The sequence below is a fragment of the Ambystoma mexicanum genome, chromosome 6p (genome assembly GCF_040938575.1).
Source record: "Ambystoma mexicanum isolate Mex_15411 chromosome 6p, UKY_AmexF1_1, whole genome shotgun sequence".
NCBI lineage: Eukaryota > Metazoa > Chordata > Amphibia > Caudata > Ambystomatidae > Ambystoma > Ambystoma mexicanum.
In genome coordinates, this window is record NC_090935.1 from 894,315,738 (window position 1) to 894,337,374 (window position 21,637).

The window sequence follows — 21,637 nt, forward strand, 5'->3', positions numbered from 1 at the left end:
AAATCCAGCAAAGCTGCTGGGGGACTCACTAGGTTAGGAAATTCAGCCTAAAGAGAGAATTCTCCCTAACACCAAGTTCTATTATGAATGACATGGTTGTCAATATAGGCCCCACAGAAATCGGAGTAGGGCTGTGATATACTGCCCATAGGTTGTTGGAACGTGGCTGGGGCCCAATGCATGCCAAAAGGGTGGACTTTGAGGTCCATATATTGCGATCTGCCAACATCCCTTGGTTAAATCTAGGGTTCATATGAATGTGGCATTTCCAAGTTTATCTATTAACTTATCGATGCGTGGCATAGGATAGGCATCGAAGGAGCAGATGGCGTTAACCTGCCGGAAGTCTATGCAAAACCTCCAAGAAAGATTGGGTTTGGTTGCTAACACAATAGGGGAGGACCATGGACTTGAGGAGGACCCGATAACATTTGCCTTCAGCATTTTTTTCACTTCCTCAACCACTATTTGTGTTTTCGTGCTTCTGGGAGTCTATATGGTTTCAAATGGACCACTTTTCCTTTTGGAGTTCTAATATAATGATAAGTACCATGAACCCTCCCTGGTTTCTCACAGAATACATTGAGGAATGCTGTATTGAGGTCATTCAAATCTTCTTGGTTTTGTCTAGATAGTTCTAGCTATCTATCTACTCCGGTACCAAACACGACAATATCAAGGAGGAGGTATCGGAAAGATTTTCTTTCCACTCTTTAGGCGACTTACGTGGTAAAGGTGAGTCTTTTGCTTTTTATCTGGTTGGGCTATCTTATAGATACAGGTTACTGTTTGCTCTAGCACCTCATATGGCCCATGCCACTTTGAGACAAGTTTATTTTCAGAGATAGGCAAGAGGTCTAATACCTTCGGTCCTACTGAAAAAGATCTCAAACATTCACCTTCTTATCATAGGTGGACTTCTGTTGGGCTTGAGCTTTCTCCATACGAGTATGGACTAGACTCTGGATGAGTTTCATGTGCTCTCATAATCGGGTAGCTGTTTGTGAGACAGGAATAGGTGTTTCTCTCTCTTCCCAGGTCTCCCGGAGCATGTCTAAAACATCTATTGGTTCTCTACCGTAAAGTAGTTCAAAATGAGAGAATCCAGTGGATACCTGAGGGGTCTTTCCCACTGCAAATAGGGCCCATGGGATCATGCGATCCCAGTCCTTCCCATCCTCATCTACCAATTTTCTCAAAATCATTTTAAGGGTCTTGTTAAATCTCTCTAGCAACCCGTCTGTTTGGGGGTGGTAAACTGAGGTTCTTAAGGTGGTAATGTGTAGCAATTCCTTGACTTCACCCATAGGTTTACTCATGTAATTGGATCCCTGATCCGTTAGAATTTCCTTGGGGAAACCAACCCTAGAAAAGAATGGTAGTAGGTGTTTTCAAATGTGCTGGGTTGTGTTGTTTCGCATGGGGAAAGCCTCTCAGTACCGGGTAGCGTAATCAACTATTACTAGAACATATTTATTACCCACTCTAGAGGTTTCCAACAGTCCAATGATATCCATCCCAATTCGGGAGAAAGGGACTTCTATTATCGATAAGGGGTTTAAAGGGGCAGCTAAGGGAATACGTGCGCTGGTTTTCTGGCATATCTCACATGTCTGAAGGAAGTTCTTTATGTCAGCGTGGATACCAGGCCAGTAGACCCCAAGCCACATCCCACAGATGTGAGCTTGGGGTTTAGATTGTCCCAAATGTCCCCCGTCAAATGAGAATGTGCAATCTCGAACACTATCTTGCGATAGGTTTTGGGTATTTCTAACTGAGTTTTACTTAGGCCTTCACTGGAGATTTCTTTTCTATATAATAAACCCTGTTTCAGGAAGAAAAAGGGGCTCTCTATTCTTGTCCTTATCCATCAGGAATCACTTGTAAGAAGGCCTCTGCAAGTGCTGGAGCATTTTGCTCAGCGTAGGCTAGATCGGGAAGCATGGTAGGTTCTTCTTCCCCCTTTGCCTCAGTGATCAGTGTTTCATCAGCCTCTCCAAAGCCTAAGCTACCACTCTCAGTTGCCTCTGGTTCACGTTCTTCCTTAAAACGGGGAAATAGAGCCTTCTTCAGAATTCCCTGTGCAATTTTGTCCCCACAGTTTATTTCAAATAGAGTTTTGCCATGGTTCTGTAGGAGAACCTTTATGTGGTGCCCCCAAAACAGAGAGTGGGGAGTGAAACCCCAAGCTGGGGTAACTGGAGCAAGAGCCACTCAAGGCTATTTGTTGGAATTGTATACCTGGAGCCAGGAGCCTCATTGAGAGAGACACGAGGGGAGGGTCAGAAGCAAGCCACCATTTACTCATTAGTGCCATAGGCCTCTGTATACTTTGAGTAAGGTAAATAACCCCTCACACTCCGCGCTTGGCCAATATAGTTAAATAATGTCTTTTTTTTTAAAGTGATCCATAACATTAGTATCCCAAAGTCCTGAGTTGATTTGCTGATTCAGTTTATTTTCTGGTAGTAACTAGTGCAAAAAACAGCCAACACGTGTTTCGTCTTTCTCAAGGCTGTGCATTCATATTCCATAAACATATTAAACAGAAATAAGTGACATAGTAATGTTTGCATGTCAATGGATTATTAACACTATCGGTAACAGAGTGCACGTTATGTGCAGTGATGCTTCTACCTCACTTTACTAAGAAATCTGGACTTCCATAACACACCTCCATAACTGAGTTAACTCCTTCCTTCTGGTGACCTTCTACCCTCTATTGACTCTCAGTTTCCTTCTCGGTTTGTCTCCCATGTTTGCACTTTTGATTGCACTGTGTTTTTGCACCCACTGCTAGCTTCTGATTCTGGTTGCCATTCAAATCTGGCTGTGTTTTATGCATTTAACTTAGTACAAATCTGGCTGTTATGTCTGTCTGCCTGCCTGCCTGCCTGCCTGTTGTACTACGCTCCCCCTGCTGTATGCTTGTGATGTCTGCTTGGCCGTCTGTTATACTATGCTCACCCCCTGCTGTATGCCTGTGATGCCTGTTTGTCTGTCTGTTTGCCTGCCTTTTGTACTTCGATCCGCCTGCCCCTTTTCTCTTTCACCACACTCACCGTTTCTCAGTCTTCTCTTCCTCTCCCTCTCTTTTCCCCTGTCCCCTTTCCCACCTTCCCCTGGCTATATTCTTTGCACTTACTCTATCCAAATGGTCATCTGACCTAGAACGAAAGAAGCGTGTTGGTTTTCCTCCTCCTCCCTCCTTGTTTTTTTCCTCCTCCCTCCAACACTACCTGAAATGTCGTCAGGCTTAGTACGATAGTCGCTTGTTTTGTTACTCTGCTCCTCCCCCCGCCCCGCCCTGCCCGTCTTGTAAATTCTCCAGCTCTACCAGAAATGTCGTTGGGCCTAGTACGATAGTTGCTTGTCTGTCTCATCTCCTAACCCCCCACCCCCGGCTCCCCTCCTCATCTTTGTCATAGTTCTTACTCTATCCGAAATATCATCAGACCTAGTACGATAGTAGCTTGTTTGTTTTCCTCCACCTCCCTCCTTGTTTGCTCCCCTCCTACCTGAAATGTCATTAGGCCTAGTAGGACAGTCGCTTGTTTTGTTCATCTCCTCCTCCTCCCGCCCCCCCAACTCTTGTCAGTTCTCTGGCTCTACCAGAAATGTCAACACCCAGTACAATAGTTTCTTGTCCGTCATCTCCTACCCCAAACCCCCCTCTTATCTTTGTCATAGCTCTTGCACTATCTGAAATGTCACCAGGCCTAGTACGATAATAATTTCACATTCTTAATGTCTCAAGGCCTTGTAAGAATGTCATTGTATTTTCCCCTGCTCCCTCCCTTGCCTTGTAGCGCTTTGAAAAATATTGTGTATATTCGCTATACAAATAAACTATCAATATCAATATGTCTCCCTGAAAGTTTGGGTCTATGACGCCTGCCAGGACATTTAGAGCAAACTTCCAGGCCAGATTTTGGGGGCAATCTTATATAACAACACAGAGGGGGTATTAGGACAATCTGTGGGAATCATCCCTCTTTTCCCTGGAGGGATAGCAGCTTCTCTGCTGTTACAAATGTCAAAGCCTATGGACTCTTTTGTGGCAGTAGAGAGGTCTGAGGCTCTGTGACTAAGTTTCTGAAATATTATGGTCCCCCTATTTGTCTCAATTGAGTCGTATCCCATGCCTGACACCATATGCAGTGAAGGTATGGTATCACAAGTATGACTGACAATAGGTACAGTTTGGAAAAACTTTATTGAAATTGTTGGGGCTGGAGAAACTCCTATTCTGCCCTATAACTAAGATGGGAATAGTCTCAACCATCAAATAATAAATAACGCAGTTCTAGTGCAGTCTGTAAAAACAAAATGGCATATGCTAACTGTCACGCTCACCTGATTCCCACGGAGGCGCAGGTCTGGCTTCGAGTGCTGATGCTTCTTCTATGGTGAAGCGCAGGACTCTGAAGATGGACTCACTGGCTCGCAGGAATATTCCCCTGTGCATGAAAAGGGAGTATTACCTACTGACGGAATAATGCTCAAGCCTCCCACTCCCTTCCAACCCTCCACGATACCCTTCCTCGATTCCCCGTGAAGTCTCACCTTAGGGTCTGGAAGGATGAGTTCTCCATCCTGCTTCTGATGCAGGGGCGCGTTGAAACCCAGTTACTTCACTGGATTGAGGTTTGATGGGAGTTCAAATAAGCTTGACTATTCAGGTAAGGCGCTGTAAGAGTTCTGTAGCAAGTTCAAAAGTTCAAGCTTAATAATAATGTTCATTGTCTAATTGCAGCAAGCGCTAACGCTTATGTCTTTTTCCCCTTAGGGGCCGGGGTTCGGAATGCCGGAGATATGGCGCCGACCCGAAGTGAAACGTGCAGTTCCAGTAAATGACAGGTAAGTTCTGGATGAGCATTCGGGTAATGTCTTTGCATTCGCTCATTCAATGTCTTTGTCTTTTTTCCCCATAGGGGCCGGGGTCCGGAATGCCAGGAGCGGCAGGACCCGAAATGAAATGGGAATGACCCAACAGGTAAGTCTTTGAAGGAAACTGAGCTTTTCCTATTCCCTTCCTTCTCTCACCTTGTGTTCTTGTCTTTTTCTCTCTAGGCTCTGGGAAGTGGTTGCGGATCCGGATGATCGCTGCTGAAGATGGAGGTGCCCAGGAAAGGTGAGTGAAATGCAGCGCTGCAGCGATCGGAGCGAAATGCTTTTAAAATGATGTCTTCCCTTTCAGGATCGTCGGTGTGAAGTCTCCGTGATGCAGCTTTAGCAGGTAAGGTCTTCTTTCTCTCCAATTCTCTCTTAGCAGGTGACCCAGGATGCTGACAGGCGTGGCTGAAGTCCAGATGCAGGAGCTGACACGGTGAGCGTCCAGCTGCGAGGAGCAGAACAACGCGAAGCGTGAGTTGCTGATCAGGCGTGGTTTAAATAGCTTTGGAAGAAGTTCCAGGTATGTATCCTTCCACCGATCAGGTATGTATCCTTCCCCGACCACACCCAGGGGAAAGTAGGTCCACAGGTAAAGTAGTTCCATTCAGGCCTCAAGAGGGCCTGGATGTAGCAGCATGGTCTGCATCAGGTAAGTGCACCTTAAAACACTTGAACACATGTCTAGCTTTATGAGCCTGGCGCCTAAGGCGCCAGGTCAGGGGTCCAACATGAGCCTGGCGCCTAAGGCGCCAGGACTGTGTCCAAAGGGCCCCAGCTTGGGCCCGCTGGCACTTCCCTGGGGGAAATGATGCCTGCCTCTGGGGTTGCTGGGTCGGACCTGGCTCCTTGGAGGTAGGCATCATGACAGTACCCCCCCTCAAGGCCCCTCCCAAGGTTGTTCCCTCCGGGGGTTTTGGCTTGTTCGGAAATCTCCGGTGGAACCTTTGTATTAATCTAGGTGCGTGAACATGGTTACTAGGCTCCCACGATCTCTCCTGAGGTCCATATCCCTTCCAGTCAACAAGATAGAAGAGTTTGGACTTTAACACCTTGGAGTCTAAAATGTCTTTAACTTCGAATTCTAATTCCCCTTCAATTTGAACTGGGTCTGGAGGCTTGGACAGTCGGGTCCCTGGTTGTACTGGCTTCAAAAGTGATGCATGAAAAACTGGATGAATACACATGTTAGACGGTAAATCCAGTTTAAAGGCCACGGGATCGATTATAGCCTTGATGGGATAAGGTCCTATGAATCTGGGATTTAAGGTTCGCGGGCCCTTGAGGGGTAAATGTTTCGTTGCTAGCCATACCTGATCTCCTACTTGGTAAGGAGTAGTTTTACTTTGGTGCAAATCAGCGTTTTCTTTATACTTTTTCTTGGCTTGCTGTAAATGAGTTGCAGCTTCTTTGAAGGCTTGGGTTATTGTGGAATGCAGATGATTTACTGCGGGCATTTCCAGGGTCAGAGGTGGATCTAGATCAGAGGTCCGAGGATGGTGACCATACAAAGTATAAAAAGGAGTTTGTCCGGTTCCAGAATGCACTGAATTGTTGTATGCATATTCTGCGATCCAAAGGATGTCTTTCCAATTTAACTCGGATTGGTGTAACATGCATCGAAGATATTGCTCGAGAGTCTGATTGGTTCTCTCGGTTTGTCCGTCGGTCTGGGGGTGGTGGCTGGTGGATAGCCACACATCTATTTGTGCTAGTTGGCAACACTTCTTCCAAAAATGGGAGATAAATTGACTTCCACGATCCGAGACGAATATGGAAGGGAAACCATGTATGCAAACTATATTCTCCAGAAATTCCTTGGCCAAGGTGGAAGCTGAAGGCAAACCTTTTAAAGGGATAAAGTGGGCCATTTTGGAGAATAGATCCACAATTACAAGGATAGTGTTGTAACCAGCACAAGGAGGCAGGTCAGTTATAAAGTCTATTGACAAGGTGTGCCATGGTGCCGGTGGAATATCCAAGGGTTGAAGTAGGCCGGCTGGCCTTTTCTTTTGACCCTTGTTTTGGGCGCAAATTCCGCAAGACAATACAAAAGACTTTATGTCTTTTCTCCAAGAAGGCCACCAGAAGTGGCGTTTGATTTTTTCCTCCGTTTTAGCGATACCATGGTGTCCTTCCATTAATGATTCATGATGATGGGCAATAACAAGTTCTTGCAATTCTTTACTAGGCAGAAACAACCGCTCCTGGAAGTAGGGTAAGTCATCCTTAACGGTGTAATGAGGACCCTTTTGACTCCATTCCAGTAAGGCTGAAGAGTCTAGAAGTTGTTTTACTTGCGTTTGGATGTCCTCAATAGTTTGCAATGAAGTTAGGCCTAAGATTCTTTGTTCTGGTATGATTGGCACAGGTTCTAAACTCGAATTGGGTTCTCCCATGCCAATCCGGGATAAGGCGTCCGCTTTACCATTCTTGCAGCCAGGGCGATAGGTAATTACAAAATCAAATTCCGCAAAGAATAGAGCCCATCGGAGTTGTCGTGAAGATTGAGCCTTGGCCGTCTTTAAATACTGTAAATTTCTGTGGTCCGTAATTACGGTGATGGTGTGTCTTGCCCCGAGAAGGTAGTGACGCAAAGCCTTGAAAGCAGATTTAATAGCCAGTAACTCTTTGTCGGTAATTGTGTAGTTGATTTCAGGAGGAGAAAATTTCCTGGACCAAAAGGCCACAGGGTGTAGTTGGTTAGTTTCTGGGTCTCTTTGCGACAGGACAGCTCCCATGGCCGAACTGGATGCGTCGGTTTCCACAATGTAAGGGAGATCTGGGTGCGGGTGCTTCAATATAGGTGCAGAGGTGAATTTGGTTTTCAGGTCCTGAAAGGCTTGTTCGGCCTCAAGAGTCCATTCAAAGCGTTTGTTTTTCTTTAGGAGAGCTGTGATGGGTTGGACTGTTCGGGAAAATTCCGGGATCAATCTTCGATAGAAATTGGCGAAGCCGAGCATGCTCTGAACTCCCTTCACCGAGCTAGGAGATGGCCATTTGAGGATGGCGTCCACCTTTCGCGAGTCCATTCGGACTCCTTGAGGTGACAGGATGAATCCGAGAAACTCCACTTCTGTGGTATAAAAAACGCATTTTTCGAGCTTTGCAAATAGTCTGTGCTGGCGCAATTTCTCAAGAACTGCCCCAACATGTTTTCTGTGATCGGATTCTGAAGAGGAGTACACCAGGATGTCGTCAATATAAACAATGACACAGACGTCGATAAGTTCCCGAAGAACATCATTCATAAAGTACTGAAAGGCGGCAGGTGCATTGCACAAACCGAAGGGCATCACCTGATATTCGAAGAGCCCAAATTTGGTGCGGAATGCAGTCTTCCATTCGTCGCCTTCTTTTATACGCACCAGGTGATAAGCTCCTCGGAGATCTAACTTGGTGCACACACAAGCATCTTTCACCTGGTCGATAAGCTCAGGGATCAGGGGCAGAGGATAACGATTCTTAATCGTTATTTGATTTAGGGCGCGATAGTCTATACATGTTCTAAGGTCGCCCTCTTTTTTCGGCACGAAGAACAGAGCTGAGGAGACAGGAGACTTGGACGGGCGAATAAAACCATTGGCTAGGTACTGATCTAAATATTGACGCAAATGTAGGTTCTCAGGTTCCGTAAGAGCATAAATCCTACTACAAGGTAGTTGAGCATTGGGTACCAGATCGATTTGGCAATCATAAGACCGATGGGGAGGTAACGTGTTAGCCTGTTCCTTCTGAAAAACGTCTTGGAATTCTTGGTATTCTGACGGTAGCTGTACAGGGGTGGAAGTTGCTGAGGCTAGACCCATAACTGGATTTCTTGGGTAACAAGTTGGTTCACATTCAGGAAAACTTATCTTCTTTGCTCGCCAGTCAATTCTGGGATTATGTGTTTCTAACCAAGGAATTCCAAGAATTACCTGAAATTGCGGGGCCTTGATCACATCAAACACGATTGCTTCCCGATGTCCATCCTGACCCACCAGTGTCATTTCAACAGTGGAATGCGTTACAGGCCCTGAGGCTATTTCGGTTCCATCTACTGTAGTAATGACATCTTGGGTTACTTTCGGGCGGAGAGGGAGCTTAATCCTGGAAGCCAATTCACGGTCTATGTAATTTCCAATAGCTCCACTGTCGATGTATGCTTTTATAGCATGCAACAGCTGAGGCTGTTTTGGGTCCACGAGCACCATTGGCATGACAAAATGCGAGGTCAAAGAGTTTGTTTTCAAGCTCGGCAAGCGGACCCCTACGCTTGTCGGGCTAGGTCGTTTCCCGAATCAGGTGTCAATAAATCGTTATCAGTGGCTCCAACCACCTTCTTAGGCGGTTTAAACGGACAATTTCGAAGAAAGTGACCAGAAGTCCCGCAATACAGGCAAAGTTGCATTTGCCGCCTTCTCTCTCGTTCCTTCTGTGTTAATGGTCCTTTAACACCGCCGATTTGCATAGGTTCGGATATGTCGGTACTCTTGGAGTTAGCGTGGGTTTTGATCGGTACTCGGGTTTCGTACTTGAACCGATCTGCTTTTCTATTTTGAAGTCTGTGATCAAGTTGAACCACCAAGTCTATGTAGTCTGCGCAGACCTGGGGTGGATCTACTATCTGAGCTAGAACATCCTTAAGCTCTCCGCGCAGGCCTCGATGAAACAATGTGATCCTTTTGTTTTCTGGCCATCCAGTTTCCACAACCAGTCTATTAAAGGTGGCAACGTAGGACAGAAGATCCTGATTACATTGTCGTAAGGATAGCAGTTCGTTATCAAGGGCCTGTCCTTGAGAGTGTCAAGCAAACAATCTTTCCATGCTGGCCTGGAAACCCTGAAAATTCTGGAGAATGGGATCATCCTGATTTACCAATGGAATAGACCAATCGGCAGCACTGCCACTGAGGTAAGATAGTATAAAGGCTACCTTGGTCTGGTCGTTAGGGAAGGCCCCGGGTCTGCATATAAAGTGTAAACGACATTGGTTCATAAAGACGGCACATTTCTTGGGATCCCCTGCAAAACGTTCAGGCGGGGCCAAAGGCATGTGTCCAGGTAGATTGATTTGTACCGGGTTATTCAAACCCATTGATGTGGAAGTATCTCCGGAATTAGGTAAATGAGTGTGCCCTGCCTGGGCCTGCAATAACCTTTTGGCCAGGTCATCTGTTGTTTCCTTGGATAGGATCAGTTCTCTTTTGAGAGCGTTAGTCTCCTGGCGGGCTGAGTGCACTTCTGCCCGTAATTCCCCCAAAAGCTGGGCCAGCTGATCTGTCTCGGAAGTCTCCATAGCGCCCGGGTGGGAAATTGTGGGTAGGCTTCGCGTTCTGTCACGCTCACCTGATTCCCACGGAGGCGCAGGTCTGGCTTCGAGTGCTGATGCTTCTTCTATGGTGAAGCGCAGGACTCTGAAGATGGACTCACTGGCTCGCAGGAATATTCCCCTGTGCGTGAAAAGGGAATATTACCTACTGACGGAATAATGCTCAAGCCTCCCACTCCCTTCCAACCCTCCACGATACCATTCCTCGATTCCCCGTGATGTCTCACCTTAGGGTCTGGAAGGATGAGTTCTCCATCCTGCTTCTGATGCAGGGGCGCGTTGAAACCCAGTTACTTCACTGGATTGAGGTTTGATGGGAGTTCAAATAAGCTTGACTATTCAGGTAAGGCGCTGTAAGAGTTCTGTAGCAAGTTCAAAAGTTCAAGCTTAATAATAATGTTCATTGTCTAATTGCAGCAAGCGCTAACGCTTATGTCTTTTTCCCCTTAGGGGCCGGGGTTCGGAATGCCGGAGATATGGCGCCGACCTGAAGTGAAACGTGCAGTTCCAGTAAATGACAGGTAAGTTCCGGATGAGCGTTCGGGTAATGTCTTTGCATTCGCTCATTCAATGTCTTTGTCTTTTTTCCCCATAGGGGCCGGGGTCCGGAATGCCAGGAAGCGGCAGGACCCGATATGAAATGGGAATGACCCAACAGGTAAGTCTTAGAAGGAAACTGAGCTTTTCCTATTCCCTTCCTTCTCTCACCTTGTGTTCTTGTCTTGTTCTCTCTAGGCTCTTGGAAGTGGCTGCGGATCCGGATGATCGCTGCTGAAGATGGAGGTGCCCAGGAAAGGTGAGTGAAATGCAGCGCTGCAGCGATCGGAGCGAAATGCTTTTAAAATGATGTCTTCCCTTTCAGGATCGTCGGTGTGAAGTCTCCGTGATGCAGCTTTAGCAGGTAAGGTCTTCTTTCTCTCTGATTATCTCTTAACAGGTGACCGAGGATGCTGACAGGCGTGGCTGAGGTCCAGATACAGGAGCTGACACGGTGAGCGTCCAGCTGCGAGTAGCAGAACAACGCGAAGCGTGAGTTGCTGATCGGGCGTGGTTTAAATAGCTTTGGAAGAAGTTCCAGGTATGTATCCTTCCACCGATCAGGTATGTATCCTTCCCCGACCACACCCAGGGGAAAGTAGGTCCACAGGTAAAGTAGTTCCATTCAGGCCTCAAGAGGGCCTGGATGTAGCAGCATGGTCTGCATCAGGTAAGTGCACCTTAAAACACTTGAACACATGTCTAGCTTTATGAGCCTGGCGCCTAAGGCGCCAGGACAGGGGTCCAACATGAGCCTGGCGCCTAAGGCGCCAGGACTGTGTCCAAAGGGCCCCAGCTTGGGCCCGCTGGCACTTCCCTGGGGGAAATGATGCCTGCCTCTGGGGTTGCTGGGTCGGACCTGGTTCCTTGGAGGTAGGCATCATGACACTAACAAAACCTAATGCCTGCCCTATCTCTTGTACAAAAAAAGTGTAAAAAGGAGAAATGTATGCAAAAGGAAAAGTCAGTGTTCAAATGAATAAAGGTAATTGAACCAGCTCTCCTCGCCACGATAGACCTCAAAGAGTAAGGCTGTCCCTGTAGGCAGGGTGACACACTATGGCTCGGCTTCCAATCAATAAACAGTTCCAGAATGTGGATCGAAGCCCGTCTGGCCTTGCACGTTTAAGTCTCCTTTCTCGACTTCAAAATAATGTTTCATCCAAAAAGTTCACAAAAGGTCCCCCTCTGTCGGGCTCAGACCTCTTACGATAAAATCCAACACAAACTTGCAAGGGGGGGGCTCCGTTCCCCAAGCTTATTTCACTTTGGGTCTCCCTCTGTTGGGCTCGGACCACTTTCGGATGTCAAAGACTTTCAAATGTGAGTGGTTTACTTTTCAGACCACTGCAGCACCTTTTCGACTCACAGTTTACAGTTCAACTTTCACTATCCCCTTCTCTAGGAGTTAGACCTTGTTATTTCACGTTTGTTATTCTTTTGCTTTATCGCTTTGCACAATTTACTTTTCACTGAGACTTGAGTGGGCTACTTCCTTTCTCCGGACCACTCCGTTGCTTAGTATCGCTGATTTTGCAGCCGTCTTTCGCTTTTAAATTCATTCACAGGTCTGCCTTTCCTTATGTCTCACTCACACGTATGCAACCTTTACTTGTGATAAAATGCTGCTATTTCAAACTTTAAAAACAGACCAGTCTTTCAGGTCGCTTGCCAACTCACCAACTGTGTGCGTCTTTCTTGGTTTTGCGATTCCCAATTCACGAGTCAAGGTTGGTACCAGATGATTGGCCTTGCCTCCCCAACTCTGCCGTTCACCCGGGAGGGTTGTTGGCGTCTTTGAAACACAATGCAGTCTTCACTTGTGGGATCTGGCCTTCTCCACATGTTTTCCACGCCATGTCGGAGGCAACGACCTGCGACCCACTGCTCTCGCCCCTTGGTTTGTCGCTCTGCTCCAGTAGGTTTGCCTTAGTCCCGGAAGTTCTGCTCGCACTCGTGTTATGCCTTGCTCAGAGTGGGACTTTGGTTTCTGCCTTTTATTCCTGTGAGGAGAGCTAACTGGTATCAGGTGTATGCATTAGTGTAAAGTGCCTGACTTTGCCTGACCCGCTAACGGGACATGTCCAGTGCGATGTGAGAGTTAGTCTGGTTACACTCAGTCACCCTCTTCCTCGGCCCAGTATTTGTGTAAAAAGGGCAGGGGGGAGAGTTGGGACCTCGGAGCATCCTAAAACATAGGATGGGTTGGTCCAACAAACTCAGAGGGAATACAGCATCTCACCATTGGCTATCTCACCCCCAATTCCCAAAGACCCCTCACCCAAGTGATCCTCCCGCACTGGTCCACCCCCACGGTCTGGATCCAAAGGCGATGGCCATGCCCTGGCCACTTGAGATAGAGATCCCCGGCGACTAGCGGGTGGGACACCCTCTGGTTTCTCACATCTCACACATGCATGTTAACACATCTGGAAGTTTGGCCTACATAACTTAGGTGGCAAGGGCATTTGATGCAATAAATTACTCCATTCCTTATTGCCAGATTGAAAAGAAGGTTTTCTATGTGAACCTGCATACAGAGCGCTGGCCATACAGGCAGTGGCCTATGAGTGGACAGAGTTTTCACAGGGTGTTTGGCACGTTCCTTAATAAATGCCGAATGGATAGGTTTGTCCATCAGGTTAGCTGCACGTTTTAGGGCAAACATCGGGACAGTTACAGCTGGCAAATACAGATTGACCACTATTTTTTTTATGATGACTTTAACATTGATGTCCTGGTCGAGTGGGTCAGGACACAGGTCATTCTGTCTTCGTTAGTGTCATGGTTGTGTTTTTCTAATAAGTGTTCCCTCAGAGCATCTTGCTCTCTTTTCTGACTGGGAGAGAGTTTTTTGGGGTATCATCTGCTTTTGAGTCTATTGTCTAGGATAGCTGCATGGTGTGTGAAATCACTGAGGTCTGTACAGTTACGTCTAGATTCTTAAGTATTGACCGAAGGGGAGATTGTCCCTGAGACTCATAGGATGACAGATAGTGTAGTGTATGGCTGTGTTTCTCTCTGTGGGTTTTTGAGAAAGGTTACAGGTCAAGGTGTTGTCAATAATTTTCAATTCAAGGACCAGAAAATTGACTTTTGTACCATGTCCTTCTAATGTGAACTGTATGTTTTAATCACAGTTGTCAAGCCAGATGTGAAAGGCTGTAAGGTTTTCTAGATCACCGTGCCAGATGAGCAGCATGTCATCTATGTATATTTTCCAGGCAGTTATATGTTGTTTAAAAAAGGGTATTGACCAAAAATACAGAGAAAGAAAAATGAATTTGGGCTGTACAAAAAACCTGAAATCCCATAATGTCAAACGAGGGGAGTAGGTGTGCGGCGGTGTCCCCCTCCCCTTGTTCGACATTATGGTTTTGGGGGTTGCAGGGGATAATAGACAGTAAATAAATAAATAAATAAATAAAAAGGACCCTGTAGCGTCAGTTCCATCACATAATTTGGAAATGGAACTGATGTCGCAGGGAGTCGAAGACAGGTAAGTATGTATTTTGGGCTAATTTTAGGGGTTAAAGGGGTGTTGGGTAGAGGGGTTATGGGGAGTCCAGATTTTCGTTCTACGAAAATTTCAGTTTCGTTTTTTACCGCCGCAGTCAAATCTGCCGCAATTTTATCACGTACATCTGTTTAAAAGGATTATTTTTGTTGAACATATGACTTTCTTCGAACAATGCCATAAAAAGGATGGCTAAACTGGGGGCGGAGGCTGCTTCCATAGCCGTACACTTTATTTGGAAATAAAATTGTCCATTGAATTGAAAAACATTTTTTGTAGGGCTCTACTAGTAAGTTATACCGGAAATTGTATAAGAACCCTATCGTCTATTAGTTCTAGTGCCACGAAATGTCTGGTACACTCTTAAGCCGCCCCCTGAGAAATGTTAGTATATACCCCAAATTCAGCTCTAACATAACTTTTTTAATCCTTTTTCTAGCTTTACTCCTGCAACTACCCTGACTAGGGACCGCCGTACCATTGGCCTACCAATGTAGTCCTTCTCTAGTTGCCATTATGAATCGTTGCTAGCGTCCCACGCAGTCACGTGATTTTTTCCGCTCACGCTGTCACGTGACTCTCAACACGTATGCTGTTGCCATGATCAACAAGTACACAAATACACAAATCTGCCGTTGCCCGTATCACAATAACAAACTCGCCACTGCGGGTTGCTCTTCCCTGCAACCCGGTCCTTCTAGACCCATGATTATTCACCACGGGCTCCCTTTATGATACCAGCCCAATATAGTAAGTAATTGCTTTTTGAGTATTAAGGCTCATCTTTTGGTGCTACTTCTTTAGCGGCTGCATACAGCAAGCTTACATTTTCTCCAATTTCTAGATCCTGTTACTGCATGATCATCCAGGGAGGATTTCTTGGGATCAAAAAATTGAACAAAGAAAAAAAATAGTATTCCCCTGTTCAACAGTGCTGCCAACAGCGGCCCCACTACTTTCCTGACTGTGTTCTGTACGTTTATTTTAAAACTTCCCAACCACCATTATACACATTGTTTCTCCCCATAGTCCCAATAGAGGGTCACTTACCTGCTCTTTCCTATTGAAATAACATCTGAGACTCTTATGTCTCGCCTTCTCTTTTCTTCCCACCATAGGTACCTAATCTTTGGTGCCCACTGCTGACTACCGTGCGCAAGGCCCGGCAGTTATATCCAAATAATTGATGCCACAATGCGATGCCCCTTTTTCAGATTCCCTTCCCTCTATGTTTTATAACTGCCAGAATAACTTTTGTATATGTCGGGGTAACCCAGGTTAAGTAATCTAATAGGGTTTAGATTAAGTTGTGTTGACTTTTAAGATGCACTGTAGTTAGCCTTTGTTATTAGTTTTCATTTGTTTGTCACTTTATCTTGTGTCTCTTCACATATGATGTCCCTTTATGGGCATCCTAATTGTGTTTGATATTGTAAATAATGATGTTATTGAGTATGCGTCTGTTTTCAAAATACCTTATGTCCAAAAATTGTTGAATTAAAATACTCCTTTGATTAAGTCAAAGCGCAAAGAGTGTGGTCAAATAATGTGTGTGCGGAATATACCTGAACACATTTTTTGATTTAATTCCTAGTTTTTCATATAAAACAGATCAATCTAAAATAATTTGGGATCTGTCATCCTGGTAGGAATATCTCTTGTGTTTTTCCCTTTATGTCCCCACTTCCTACCAGTGTTGGGGCACCCTCCCTTCTGTGAGATGACAGCTTAGGACTTGTCAGTTTCATTCCACCTAAGCATCAGTAGCTTCTGGTCAGTCCCTTCCCACTTTCTACGCTAACTCCAACTTAAGGATACATCCCATTTTGTGGATTTTGGATCATCAACCACTATCCAACTCTCAGGATTAACAGGAACACCACCAACTGGTTAATTGTCATGTTTCTCAAGATCAGCAAGAACTAGTCAACTGTCTGCTTCTCAAGACCAGCACCAACTAGTCACATGCAAGAATTTTTTGTAATGGATATCCCCCCTCGTTAGGAGACTTCTCAGACAGCTGATATTTTACTGCCCTCCAGCCACGGGCGGTCTTTGCTTCTCATGGACAGTGTCAATCTCTGGTAACAGCTCCAACAGGTTGCTGGTCTCATTTTCTCAGTGGTTAGGCTCTCAGCAGTGCTCAAGCATATCAGTCAGCATGCAGGGTATCTGACATTTCATGTCACAATGCAGCTGCCTCTTTTGTAAAGGGATCATTGTGGGTTTTCCCAGGGTCTCCCTCAATATGCTTCTGACTGTAACTCACCCTCTGTATCTGGCATTCAATCTACTTTCCAACTTTTTATAGTTTTTAGGAAGGGTTTGATATTGCAAGCAAGTCGGGATTGGTTTGTTAAGAAAGACCTTTCTGAGTTGGTCTTTACACATATTGAGCAGTTTGAATTCCAAAAAGGTATTTCCAGGAATTGGTTATTCCTTAATTGTCATACCTGGGCCTAACTGTTCGCATCAAACATTTATTCGTCGGCGGGAGTGTCGCAGTTATCTTGGAGAGGTCAGAATCGTCTGACATGGCTCCACTGCATTTACTGTGCTTTGGAGTTCTGCAGTGACTTGGGCATTTCGCCTGGCCATTCTGCGAGCTGCTGCCCTATATATGCAAGTACTACAAACGTTTTATCTGGGTTGTTCAGCGTCCCACCGCTGGTATATGCAAAATAACTTGATGGGGATCTTTTGGTCTGTCACAAACTGGAGCTTTGTTACAGCACTTGGTGTTATGATAGGATACGTCCGTAAAAACAAGGTTTAGTACTTCAACCTCCCATATAATCTTGGCACCAGAAGTGGAGTGTGCCTTCTGGTGCTGGTAGTTCAACTTGGTCATCTTTGCAAGGGAATTGCCTGGGACACTAGGAATACTGTGTCACTGGTAGAGTGGCAAGCAATGAGCATCCCGCTCCTTCCACCCTGTGGTAGGCACAGCAGATAGCAACCAGATCACCCAAGATCGTAGCAGCTCAACACCCTCACAATTTAAGATGTGGAGTTTCTCTAACTCATCACATTTGCTACTGACAAAAGCAATAAATGATGTAAGAACCATACAAATTTTATTTGCATTGCAGTAGTAGGAAAGATACCAAAATTGACATTTTAATAAAAACACTTACATTCAGGTGTAGGTTTCACATCTTTCAGCTGTCGTTGAAGTCTCTTTACATTATTATGTATTCTTGAAAGCTGTTGCTCAGTCTTTGCTTCTGTGAAACACAAAAATTATTTGATTTCACATGTCATTGACCTACAAACTGGCAAGAAATATGAACTACACTACAAGCAATAATGCTTAGAAAACTTGTTCAGACATACGCTGGCAATGTTTTCTCACTCAGGTATTTGTTTTTGTTGTTGCCAACATAAACACACCCTGCGTGTTGTGTCTGTACTACAAGCTATGTGGTTGTCTCCTTCCTGAGTTTTTACAATAGCAAAGTGAGTAATTTCTTAATATTACAATATCACTCATTTTATTCTGAGCCCAATACCAACAGTTCACTACTCAAAGGAGTAGAAATGAGGGAAAAGTTAAGTACCTTATAATGTTGGTTCCGATGGGTACGATCTCTCCTCTGCATATTCCTTATTTTTGAAATGTCCAGCCTTCACGCTGGGATTTTGGAAACGTATGAATCGCACTTGCACAGCGTTGCGTGCCACCAACAGAAGGGCTGGTGTCCAGCGTATAACTAGCAGCACCGACCCTATAACCAACAGTTCTCATGGTACATCCAGTCACAGGTGGACTGGGATCATTCCAATGTGACAGGGGAGTAGGGGAGGCAGATAAGGAATCTGCAGAGGAGACATTGTAACTATCATAATCATCATTACCCATAACATGCGTAAACTAGTTCTTCTAGTAGATACGGTCTCCTTTTCAGATTCCTGATCTTTGAAAGATTACCCCAGTAATGGCAATTAAAAAATAAGAACCGAGGGAGCCTTAAAGATACAAGGACAGATCAACTGTGATCTCACCTAAAGATGTGCTGCATTGCAGCACCGCCAAATAAGGTCTTGGATCTTGCATCCATACATCCTTGCGAATGAGAATACCCCAGCACCTCCCTTCCAGGGCACTTCTCTGGAGCAAAATAGATGGCATTTCTTGTAGTAATGGGCCCCAAACAAATCCACCATCTGCGGGCCCCACATTGGAATAGTTAGATCCACCACCGACTGATCCAACATCCACTTGTGCGACACGAACTGCCTTCTGCTGAGAGCATCCGCTATTCAAAAGCAGATGAAAGGGCTGGACCGAGACCCTTCCGGCGATCAGCCACAGTCAAAGAGCCTAGTCCTCCCAGTACAACCAGAGGAAGCCCACACCGACGGACTTGTTGACATAATGCATCGTGGTACTGCTGTTCACCGTGGCCATTGCTCTCTTCCCTGCAACTCTTCTTCGGATTTTTCTCCTCTTCTCTTTAACTTATATCTCTGACCTTTAATGGAAGTCCTTCACTATGCTGAGTGACTTTTTTTTTTTAAACTATGCTGACGACACCCAGTTATTGGTGGACCTTAAAGAGAATGATGGCTTACTATCAGGCAATATTAGAAACTGCCTGCTGTGACGACCCCAAGATGTTTTCGCTTCTCCCCGAGGGGGAGCCCATTTCCATGAGGCCATGCTGGTGAGGCTGCTACCAAACAGTCCCCCTGGGGTCGTGCACAGCGGGAGGATCTCACAGGGAGAGACTCCCCCTCTGGGGACAGGGACAGACATCTAGGAAGAACGCGGTATGATCAACTCCAATTCAACCCTCATAGCCACCCACACACAATAACACATCACTCCATGTATGTGTGGAAGACCATAGGGATAACTGCTACTGAGATGAGGGAATGTCCAGACTACCTAAGCAGGACTTGTGGGACAAAGACTGAGACGAGGAGGAGGTCACCATAATAATTGCGCATTCTAGTGTTTTGCAAGAGAAGATTGAAGAAACCGAAACAAAAACCAAAGAGGACTAAGCAATCTGTCAAACCATCCCAGGAGGAGATGAGAGTGGTGCAGCAAGTCAGCGTGGGAACGCAGAGAGGCTGCAGACTGGGACGCTGTCAGGAGAGAGTGAGCGTCTCTTGATGGTCAAACACTGAAGTTCCTTACTGGTGAGTGGCAGAGCCGTGGAACGACCGGCGGAAGGAAGGAGAATGCGCAGTATGAAGCAGACATAAGTATAAAAGAAAGAAAACCAGTCAAACAGCACTGGTCTGTTTGTATATGTATAGACTGCTGGTTAGCTGCCAACTGGGACTTTGTCCTGAGACTGGTCAGGACTTTGAGTAACTTGAAACAGATAACAAGCCTTAAGTTGCGCTTATACCAAAAAAGATTGTGATGCGTTAAATTTATTTATTTAAAACATCACCAGTATTCCTTACTCTGCAACTCATACCATCCTACTTAGCATTCACAAGCAATATTTGTAAGTATAATCCTGACTTATTAATCATTTTCATTTGATTATCATAAAAAAATACATGCCCCAAAACACTGTTTTGTCTTGGTCTATAGGTTCATCATTTATATGTCTTTGAGAAAGGAATCAACACATAAATTAATGGAGAATTGAACCTACTTATAATGTTACTGCACCTCCTGAAGAACCGCCTGCAATTAAGGCGTGGAATCACTTGTCGAGGTCCAGTTAATCTGATTCAATTGGAACCTAAAAGGCTCATCAGTGAACTTAACTGAATTTCATGTTTTGGTTTTCTTGATTCTAAAGTCCAGGCACTTAAACTTGATTGAAACCCAAAAGGCTCATCGTGAACAAAACTGAATGTTTGATTTTCTTCACTCAAGTATATAATTTCCAACAAATAAAGGAACAAATTGAATTATCAATTGAACGCATCACAATCCTTTTTGGTATAAGCGCAATTTAGGGCTTGTTAACCGTTTCATGAAGCAGACATAAGGACTGCAGGTAGTCTGTAGCCGCAGAGCCACTGAAGAGAAGGAGACAGATGTGGAAGCAGCAAAACCAGAACCCCAGGACAGACCGGAGACAGACCGGAGCCTGCCAAGAAGATCCCGAAAGGTACAGCGATATACGGGCCGGCTGGTGGGGAAGCGAGAGGATTTTCTGACTCATGTGGCAGTAACCTAACATCCTATACAAATAACAGGGGTAAAACCAGACCCACTGAGCGGAGAGCAGACACAAGAAACACAAGGGACGGGGTTCGCAAAGTGGAGTTCCACTAGAAACCCTAACACTGAAGAAAAACCTCAATGAATGAGTTATCATGTACTTTCTGCATGGCAGGCAAGTAAACCAAGTCTGCCCAGTGAACCAACCAGAGAAACACGGGTCGGGGACCCGCACCAAAAGCGAATAAGGCAGCAAGTGCATCTTGTGGCAGTACTTGGCAGGCTAGGGAACCCAGTGGGCCAAAGTGGGGGGGCGAGGACCTTATGTTTGTGTGAACTGTGTTGCAGAGAAATTTTAAAGTGGAGAGACCAGGGGCAGGGAGTCATTCCCCCTGGTTTTGTGTCGACCTATGAAAAAAAAACAGGATATCAGGAGAAGGGAGTCATTCTACTAGCTACTGAAACCAGAAAGGGGAAACCTTTAAAGAGGCCAGGTGAAGGGGGTAATTCCCCCCAACTTTGTGAGGAACTGTTAAACCCTGAATATAAGGAGAAGGGAGTCATTCTCCTGGTAGATAAAACCGGAGGAGAGGATTAAGTACAGAAGCCTGGGGAAGTCATTCCCCGTGGCTGAACAAGTTTCACCGGCAATGGGACAATACAATCATGGGAAGGGAGTCATTCCCACTGGAGAGACAAAGAGACTTTTCTGATACAGAGTGTTTAGAAAATTGGCAATTTTTTAATGAAATACGTGGACCAGGGAAGGGAGCCATTCCCCCTGGTAAAGAACTTGTAAGACAAATCACAACCAGAAAACGGTGATACCTGGTCCAGCAGAAGGTAGTCATTTTCCTGGATCAAGAACATTGGCACAACCTTTAGTTTAGTTATAAGCGTAAGGGAAAGAGATAGAGACTTTGGACACAGGACGGTGGACTTTTGAGTTACAAGGACATTCTGACAATAGCCTTAGTATTTTAGTTGAGGCAGGGAATCCCCTCTTAGAGATAGGGATAGTTAAGTGTTCTCTGCATTTTCTTGGCCAATAAAAGGTCTATAGCAGTACCTGCAACACCTGTCAGTCTCCACATTGTGCACCATTACACTTCTGACAGTCGAGGCATGGATGGACATGGACTTTCTGAAAATAAATCCTAACAGAAATCCTAGTTATAAATGAAAAACCTGGGGGGCGTGGTAGGAAGGCGACTGATGTAGCAGGTGATCCGTTAGGCTC

The 21,637-nt window shown here is 45.5% G+C and overlaps 1 protein-coding gene across 2 annotated transcripts in view; it reads right to left on the bottom strand.

Moving 5' to 3' along the window:
* Positions 1 to 21,637, bottom strand: part of CCDC112 (coiled-coil domain containing 112) — a 530,811-nt gene that overhangs the window by 301,314 nt on the left and 207,860 nt on the right. For both annotated transcript variants that reach the window (XM_069625516.1, XM_069625515.1), the window contains exon 4: positions 17,399 to 17,488. In XM_069625516.1, the coding sequence (XP_069481617.1) occupies positions 17,399 to 17,488 (90 nt within the window). The remainder of the gene's footprint in view (positions 1 to 17,398; positions 17,489 to 21,637) is intronic.